The following is a 9,295-nucleotide window of genomic DNA, read 5'->3' on the forward strand; positions in this document are numbered from 1 at the left end:
CAGTTCTTTTTCCTAGCACTTTGGGAGGCCGAGGTGGGTGAACTGCCTGAGCTCAGGAGTTCGAGACCAGCCTGGACAACACAGTGAAACCTTGTCTCTACTAAAATACAAAAAATTAGCGAGGTGCAGGGGTGGATACCTGTAGTACCAGGATTACAGGTGGAGCCACTGCCCGGCCATAAAAAAAAAACTTTTTTTTTTTTTTTTGAGACACAGTTTCACTCTGTCACCCAGGCTAGAGTGCAATGGCACAATCTCGGCTTACTGCAAACTCTGTCGCCTGGGTTCAAGCGATTCTCCTGCCTCAGCCTCCCAAGTAGCTGGCATTACAAGCACCTGCCACTGCGCCTGGATAATTTTTGTATTTTTCGTAGAGACCACCTTGGTCAGGCTGGTCTTGAACTCCTGACCTTTGTGTTTTTAGAAAAAAAGGATTACACCCGCCTCGGCCTCCCTCTACTATAAAATACAAAAATAATTAGCTGGGCATGGTGGCAGGCACCTGTAGTCGCAGCTACTCGATAGGCTGAGGCAGGAGAATGGCGTGAACCCGGGAGGCGGAGGTTGCAGTGAGCCGAGATCACGCCACTGCACTCCAGCCTGGGCGACAGAGCGAGACTCCGTTTCAAAAAAAAAAAAAAAAAAAGGATTACAGGTGTGAGCCACTGTGTCCAGCAGGTGTTTTTTTATATATAATGACTTCTTGATCCATGGGTTATTTAGAAGGGTGTTATTTGCAGATTTCCCCTTCAAAATTTTTTTTCTAAAAACACAAACGAAAGCAGCAGATTTTCCAAAAATCTTTTGTTATTGACTTCTAATTTAATTTCAGTGTGGTCTGTGAACGTACTTGGTATGACTTGAATCCTTTCCAATTTAAGATTTGTTTTATGGACCAGAATATAGTTTATCTTGGTAAATGTTCTGGGTACACACTTGAGAACAATGTGTATTTTGCTGTTGTTGGGTGGAGTGTTTTATAAATGTCAGTTAGGTCAAGTTGGCTGATAGTATTGTTCATGTCAGATTTTCTGCCTATTTGTTGTCATATATAAGAGAAGGCTATTGAAATCTCTTGATTATAATAAGTATAATTGTGGATTCATGTATTCCTTGTTCTAAAATCTACTTTATCTGATATTAGTAGAATTATCCTAGCTTTCTTTTGACTAGTGTTAGCATGGTACATCTTTTCCATACTTACACTCTTAACCAATTTGTGTCTTTATATTTCTTTTATCCTTTTTTTTTTTTTTTTTTGAGACGGAGTCTTATTCTGTCGCCCAGGCTGGAGTGCAGTGGCATGATCTTGGGTCACTGCAAACTGAGTTCACGCCTCCCGGGTTCACGCCATTCTCCTGCCTAAGCCTCCCGAGTAGCTGGGACTACAGGCGCCCGCCACCATGCCCGGCTAACTTTTTTGTATTTTTAGTAGAGATGGGGTTTCACTGTGTTAGCCAGGATGGTCTCGATCTCCTGACCTCATGATCCACCCGCCTCGGCTCCCAAAGTGCTGGGATTACAGGCGTGAGTCACAGGTGTGCCGTCTATGTCTTTATATTTTAGAAATTTTTTAGTCCGGGTGTGGTGGCTCACGCTTGTAATCCCAGCACTTTGGGAGGCTGAGGTGGATAGATAACAAGGTCAGGAATTTGAGACCAACCTGACCAAGATGGTGAAACCCTGTCCCTACGAAAAATACAAAAATCAGCCAGGCGCAGTGGCGGGCACTTGTAATCCCAGCTACTTGGGAGCCAAGAGGCAGAAGAATCGCTTGAACCTGGGTGGCAGAGGTTGCAGTAAGCCGAGATTGTGCCACTGCACTCTAGCCTGGGTGACAGAGTAAGACTGTGTCTCAAAAAAAAAAAAAAAAAAGTTTTTTTTATGGCCGGGCAGTGGCTCATGCCTGTAATCCTAGCACTTTGGGAGGCCGAGGCAGGCAAATGGCCTGAGCTCAGCAGTTTGAGACCAGCCTGGGCAACACGGTGAAACCCCATCTCTACTAAAATGCAAAAAATTAGCTGGGTGTGGTGGTGGGCGCCTGTAATCCCAGCCACTTGGGAGGCTGAGACAGAAGAATCACTTGAATCTGGGAGGCGGAGGTTGCAGTGAGCTGAGATCACACCACTGTACTCCAGCCTGGGTGACAGAGCGAGACTCTGTCTCCAAAAAAATAAAAAAAGAAGTTTTTTTTGTATGTAGCATATAGTTCATTCTTGCTTTTTTATTCAGACAATGTTTGCCTTTTTAATTGGTATGTTTATATCACTTCATTATAGAGTTAGGTTTGAGTCTATTATCTTGCTATTTGTTTTCTATTTGTCTTATCTGCTCTTTGTTCTCTTTTTCCTTTTTTTCCTGGGTTCTTTCAAATTAATAGATTTTTTTTTTTTTTTTTTTTTGAGGCGGACTCTCGCTCTGTCACCAGGCTGAAGTACAGTGTCAAGATATCAGTATTTTTAGAAGACACGGGGTTTCACCATGTTGGCCAGGATGGTCTCAATCTCCTGGCTTTGTGATCCACCTGCCTCGGCCTCCTGAAGTGTTGGGACTAAGACGTGAGCCACTGTAATAGAATATTGCTAATGGTTTCACTTTCTCTCTTTTGAGTGATTATTAGGTATAATTCTTCTATTATTTTAGTGGTTACTTTAAGGTGTATTGTATACATGTTTAACTTAACTAGTCTACCTTCAATGATATTATACCACTTCCTGTATAGAATAGGAATCTTACAATAATGTTTCCATTTTTTTATTCCAGTCCTTACATTATTGTTGATAAATTTTACTTTTGTGTATTAAAACTCTCACAGTATGTTATTTTTGTTTAAACAGTTATCTTTTTTTAAAAAAAGTTTTAAATTGAAAAGTTAACATATATACTATTATACTTAATCTTTTCCTGTCCTGTTTCCTTGGGTAGATTCATATGGTATCATTTTTCTTTTGCCTGAAACACTGCCTTTAACATTTCTGGTAGTATAGGTATACTGTCAAGGAATTCTTTCAACTTTTCGTGTCTGAAAGCATCTTTATTTTTCCTTCTTTTTATAAGATATTTTTGCTGGATATATATTTCTAGGGTGACTTTTTTTACTTTCACTATTTTAAGGTGTTACTCCACTGTCTTCTTGCCTGCAGTGTTTCCAGTGAGAAATATGATGTCACCCTTATCTTTGTTCCTATATGGTTACTAAGTCTCTTTTTCTCTGACTGCTTTTAAGATTTCCTCTTTATCACTGGTTTTGACTTATTTGATGGCAATATACTTTGATATAATTTTCTTCATGTTTCTTGTGCTTGGGGTTAGTAAAGCATCTGTACCTGTGGTTTAACCAAATTTGGGAAAATGTGGATCATTGGTCATTATTTCTTAACATATTTTTTTCTGTCCCTCTTCCCTTCTTTTAGGGACTTCAGTTACCCATGTATTAGGCTACTTGAGGCTATTTCACAGCTCACTGATGCTCTTCATTTTTCCTTTTTGACTCTTTTCTATTTCATTTTGAATAGCTCCTATTTCTATGAGTTTATTAATCTTTTCTTCTGTATAGTTTAATCTACTATTAATTCCATCTAGTGTATTTTTCATCTCAGACATTGTAGTTATTTCTAGATGCTCAAGTCTTTTAAAAAATATCTTACATGTCTTTACTTATTTAAAGTAACATCTCTGTCAGTTCTATGTTGGTTTCAATTGATCGATTATTCTCATCATGATGGTCATGTATTCCTTCCTCTTTGCATGCCCAGTAATTTTGGATTAGATGCCAGATTTTTACCTTGTTGGATATTGTGTATTTTTGTTTTACTTTAAATCCTTGTGAGCTTTGTTCTAGGATGTAGTTAAATGACTGGGAAATAATTTGATCTTTTCAGGTTTTTAATAATTTGTTAGGTAGATCCAGAGTAGTGCTCAATCTAGAATTATTTTTCATCAGTGAGGCAAGACCTTTTTGAGTACTCTATCCACTGTCCCACAGGTTATGGGATTTTTTCAATCTGGCTGATAGGACCAGGCATTGTTTCCAGCCAACCCTGGGCACTGTTTCCTCTAACCTTACCTGTTGATTTTCCCCGTGGTTTTGGGTAGTTTGCTCAGATTCATGTGCTAATAAGTACTCTGCTGAATATTCTAAGGAAACTTCTGCAGATTTCTCTCTTTCTGTGCTGCTCTCTCCTCTCTGGAATTCTGTCCTAAGGTTTGGTTTCCCTAGACTCTCAGCTCAAAGAGTCCACCAGGCTAACTCTGTTCCCCGTTTCTGTGCTGCAACTTAGACACATTCCCAAGGCAATAAACTGGGGCAATCTCCCGGCTCCCTGCATTTGTGTTCTCTCTTTTAGGGATTATTGTCCTTTGATACCTGATGTCCAGTGTCTTCAAAAACCATTATTTCTTATTTGCTGCCTAGTTTGTTTCTATTTATTTTAGGTGAGTGGGTAAATCTGGTTTTTGTTACTTCATCTTGGCTAGAAGTGAGAGTCCCAGCAATTTAGTTATTTTGTTTTAAAAGATGGAGTCTTGGCTGGCATGGTGGCTCACACCTTTAATCACAATACTTCGGGAGGCTCAGGTGGGAGGATTGCTTGAAGCCAGGGGGTCAAGACCAGCATAGGCAACAAAGCAAGACCCCATCTCTAAAAAAAACTTTAAAAATTAACCAGGCATGGGGGCACATGCCTATAGTCCAAGCTGCTCAGGAGAAGAGAATCACTTGAGCCTAAGAGCTTGAGGTTGCAGTGAGCCATGATCATACCACTGCATTCCAGCCTGGGTAATAGAGTGAGACTCTGTCTCAGAAAAAAAAAAAAAAGGAAGAAAGAAAGAAAAAGAAAGACATGACACATGAGGTCTTGCTTTGTTGTCCAGGCTAGACTCTAACTCCTAGGCTCCAATGAGCCTCCTAAGTAGTTGGGACTACAGATGTGGGCCACCATGCCCAGTTTTTAGCATTCCAGTTTTAACAAACCCTCAGGCTTTGTTTGAGAATTCTGTTAAAATTTGAGAACCATATAGATACATGAATTTAACAGTAGGTGATTATTTCATTAACACTATCAACCACCATTTATCATGAAGACAGTATTACATGAATCAGTAAATCTAATTTTTAGAGGAAAAAAATTTGTAGATTAATCTCTTTTCTATGTTTTGTAGCCTGGAAGATATTTAAGTAATTGTGATACATTAAAAAAAATTTCTGCCGGGCATAGTGGCTCATGCCTGTATCCCAGCACTTTGGGAGGCCAAGGCGGGTGGATCACGAGGTCGAGTTCAAGACCAGCCTGGCCAAGATGGTGAAACCCTGTCTCTACTAAAATTACAAAAATTAGCCAGGTGTGGGGGCAGATGCCTGTAATCTCAGCTACTTGGGAGGCTGAGGCAGAGAACTGCTTGAACCCGGGAGGCGGAGGCTGCAGTGAGTTGAGGTCACGCCACTGCACTCTAGCATGGGTTACAGAGCAAGACTCTGTCTCAAAAAAAAAAAAAAAAATTCTGGGCTGGGTGCGGTGGCTCACGCCTGTAATCCCAGCACTTTGGGAGGCTGAGATCAGGAATTTGAGACCAGCCTGACCAACATGGAGAAACCCCACCTCTACTAAAAATACAAAATTAGCCAGGTGTGGTGGTGCATGCCTGTAATCCCAGCTACTTGAGAGGCTGAGACAGGAGAATCACTTGAATCCAGGAGGTGGGGGTGGTGAGCTGAGATCGCACCATTGCACTCCAGCCTGGGCAACCAGAGCAAAACTCCATCTCAAAAAAAAAAAAAATATATATATATATATACTTCTGGCCATGGTGGCTGATGCTTGTAATCCCAACACTTTGGGAGGTGGACAGATCACTTGAGGCTAGGAGTTCAAGACCAGCCTGGCCAACATATGAAACCCTGTCTCTACTTAAAATACAAAAATTAGCCAGGCGTGGTGGCTCATGCCTGTAGTCCCAGCTACTCTGGAGGCTGAGGCACAAGAATCACTTGAACCTGGGAGGGAGAGGTTGCAGTGAGCCAAAATCATGCCACTGCACTCCAGCCTGGGCAACAGAATAAGACTCTGTCTTTAAAAAAATAAAATAAAAATAAAAAATAAACATGAAAATATTTGTACAGCCAGGAAGGATGGAGATTTGGGCAAGGGGAGGAAGATTTTGTGAAATAACCTTATTTCATTAATGTTGCAGTGGTACATGGCAAATAGTCTTGGATATTTAGCTTTAAGCTACCTAATTTCTTCAACTGTGAAACTTTTTTTTTTTTTTGAGATGGAGTCTCGCTCTGTTACCCAGGCTAGAGTGCAGTGGCACGATCTCGGCTCACTGCAACCTCTGCCTTCCGGGTTCAAGTCATTCTCCTGCCCCAGCCTGCCGAGTAGTTGGGATTACAGGCGCCCACCACCACGCCTGGCTAATTTTTGTGTTTTTAGTAGAGACGGGGTTTCACTCTGTTGGCCAGGTTGGTCGTTTTCAAACTCCCGACCTCAGGTAATCTACCTGCCTCAGCCTCCCAAAGTGCTGGGATTACAGGCACAAGCCACCGCACTTGGCCTAACTGTGAAACTTTTATAAATGCTAAGTGGTAGGCTGGACGTAGTGGCTCATGCCTGTAATCTCAGCCCTTTGGGAGGCTGAGGTGGGTGGATCACCTGAGGTCAGGAGTTGGAGATCAGCCTGGCCAACATGGTGAAACCCCATCTCTACTAAAAATACAAAAATTAGCCAGGCGTGCTGGCGCGCACCTGTAGTCCCAGCTGAGGCAGGAGTATTGCTTGAACCCGGGAGGTGGAGGTTGCAGTGAGCCGAGATCATGCCACTGCATTCCAGCCTGGGCGGCAGAGCGAGACTCTGTCTCAAAAAAAAAAAAAAAAAAAAAAGAGACAATAAAGGGCACTGAACGTAAGGGAAGGTTTTTAACTACATGGCTTGAGTTGTTGAGAGGTAATAGGTTGGGCCAAATGATCTAAACACTCAGAATTCACATACCACTCCCCTTCTGGAAGGGAAAGTGGGTGGACAAGACTCTCTGTAGAAGCACAGATATTCTTGTACTGTGCAGATAAATAACAATGTTTAGAGAATGTGAACTTTAAACAAGAGCAGTGGTGGATTACAGTCAGATGAGATCAAAGTAGAGTTTACAAAGGTTAGGAGGAAATGGCAAAAATTATATTGTCGTGCAATGAATAAGGGGACTAACACAGAATTGAATCAGTCTTGCAGAGAACAAGGTGAGTGGCATGGATTAAACTGTTGAGAGGATTAAATGGGATAATGCACATTAAGTACAATGACTGGCGTATTGTAAGTGCTCAATAACCACTTATTGCTATTAAATAGTACCGCTATTTATAGAATATATCTGCTCAAATGCTTTAAAAAATTCAAAGGAGGGCCATGCACAGTGGCTCACACCTGTAATCCCAGCACTCTGGGAGGCTGAGGCGGGCAGATCACTGGAGGTCAGGTGTTCAAGACCAGCCTGGTTAACATAGTGAAACCCATCTCTACTAAAAAAAAAAAAAAAAAATTAGCCGGGTGTGGTGGTGAGCACCTGTAGTCCCAGCTACTTGGGCAGCTGAGGCAGGAGAATCACCTGAACCCAGGAGGCAGCGATTGCAGTGAGCTGAAGATAGCTCCACTGCACTCCAGCCTGGGCGACAGAGCGAGACTGTCTCAAACAAAAAAAAAAAAAAAAAAAGGAAAGAAAAAAGGAAGAGATATAAGAAAAAAGGAAGAGATATGGTTTCCTTAATAAGCTTGCATTCTAATGAGACATAACAATCAGCACAAATAATTATAGTTGTCCCTGGGTATTTGGGGAGATTGGTTCCAGGATCCTCCTGATACCAAAATCTGCAGATGCTCAAGGCCCTTACAGTTGCCACTCTGCACCTGCAGGTTCCACATCTGCTGTTGGCTGAATCTGTGGGTTTGAAACCTGCAGATACAGGGGGTCTGCTCTCTGTACATTATTAAACCCAAGTGACTGGAATGTAAATTCTGTATACATATTTGTGACTAAAAAGATCTCATTAAGAAAAATAATCAGAGGCTGGGCACGGTGGCTCACGCGTATAATCCCAGCACTTTGGGAGGGTGAGGTAGGTGGACCACCTGAGGTCAGTTTGAGACCAGCCTGGCCAACATGGTGAAACCCCCTCTCTACTAAAAATACAAAAATTAGCCGGGTGTGGTGGCATGCACCTATAATTCCAGCTACCCAGGAGGCTGATATGGGAGAATCACTGGAACCCAGGAGGCAGAGGCTGCAGTGAACCAAGATCGCCCCACTGCACTCCAGCCTAGGCGACAGAGCAAGACTCCGTCTCAAAAAAAAAAAAAAGAAGAAAAATAACCAGAGGTTAGGAAAACATAATACCTAGTGTAGTATGTTATGAGTACATGCTTTTGAGTCTGGGCAACTTTATATAACACTGTGTTCAAAAGCGATATGATGAAATGAAGTACATGGCTTAGCAAGCATAAACTATAGCAGTTTTTCTTGTGGGGCTCAATTTCCTCATTTTTAAAAATAAGAAAGATTCTCTTCTGGGTTTGTATTGACAAAAGAAAGGTGAATAGAAAAATATTTTCTAAATATTTTAAAAAATAGAGATGGCATCTTCTATATTGCCAAGGCTGGTCTGGAACTTCTGGGCTCAAGTGATTCTCCCATCTTGGCCTCCCAATGTGCTGGGATTACAGGTGTGAGCCACCGTGCCTGACCTAGAAAAATAAAATAAAATAAAAACAAATCTGGGGTCCAGGCACGGTGGCTCACACCTCTACTATCAACACTTTGGGAGGTCAAGGTGAGTGGATCACCTGAGCTCAGGAGTTGGATACTAGCTTGGGCAACATGCTGGTCTCTACCAAACATACATAAAATAGCTGAGCATGGTGGGACATGTCGGTGGTACCAGCTACCTGGGAGGCTGAGGCGGGAGGAAAAAGGGAAGGGAGGGAAAAGGGAACGGAAAGGGGAAGGGAAGGGAAAGGGAGAGAATGATGAAGGAAATAAAAAAAGAGAAAGAAAGAAAGGAAAGAAAGAAAAAGAAATTTGGCCAGAAACAGTGGCTCAGGCCTATAATCCCAGTACTTTGGGAGGCCAAGGCAGACAGATTGGTTGAACTCAGGAGTTTGAGACCAGCCTTGGCAACATGGCAAAACCTTGTCTCTACAAAAAATCACACCACTTAGCCAAGTGCAGTGGCATACCTGTAGTCCCAGCTACTTTGGGGGCTAAGGTGGGAGGATCACTTGATCCCAGGAGGTTGAGGCTCCAGTAAGC

The 9,295-nt window shown here is 42.2% G+C and overlaps 1 protein-coding gene across 1 annotated transcript in view; it reads left to right on the forward strand.

Moving 5' to 3' along the window:
* Window positions 1–4,314, forward strand: part of DENND6A (DENN domain containing 6A) — an 83,454-nt gene extending 79,140 nt beyond the window's left edge. Inside the window, exon 20 of the mRNA XM_017955362.3 lies at window positions 2,406–4,314. Within this exon, the coding sequence (XP_017810851.1) occupies window positions 2,406–2,519 (114 nt within the window). The 3' untranslated portion in view covers window positions 2,520–4,314. The remainder of the gene's footprint in view (window positions 1–2,405) is intronic.
* Window positions 4,315–9,295: the final 4,981 nt, after the last annotated feature.

This window comes from Papio anubis, chromosome 2 (assembly GCF_008728515.1).
Source record: "Papio anubis isolate 15944 chromosome 2, Panubis1.0, whole genome shotgun sequence".
Classification (NCBI taxonomy): domain Eukaryota; kingdom Metazoa; phylum Chordata; class Mammalia; order Primates; family Cercopithecidae; genus Papio; species Papio anubis.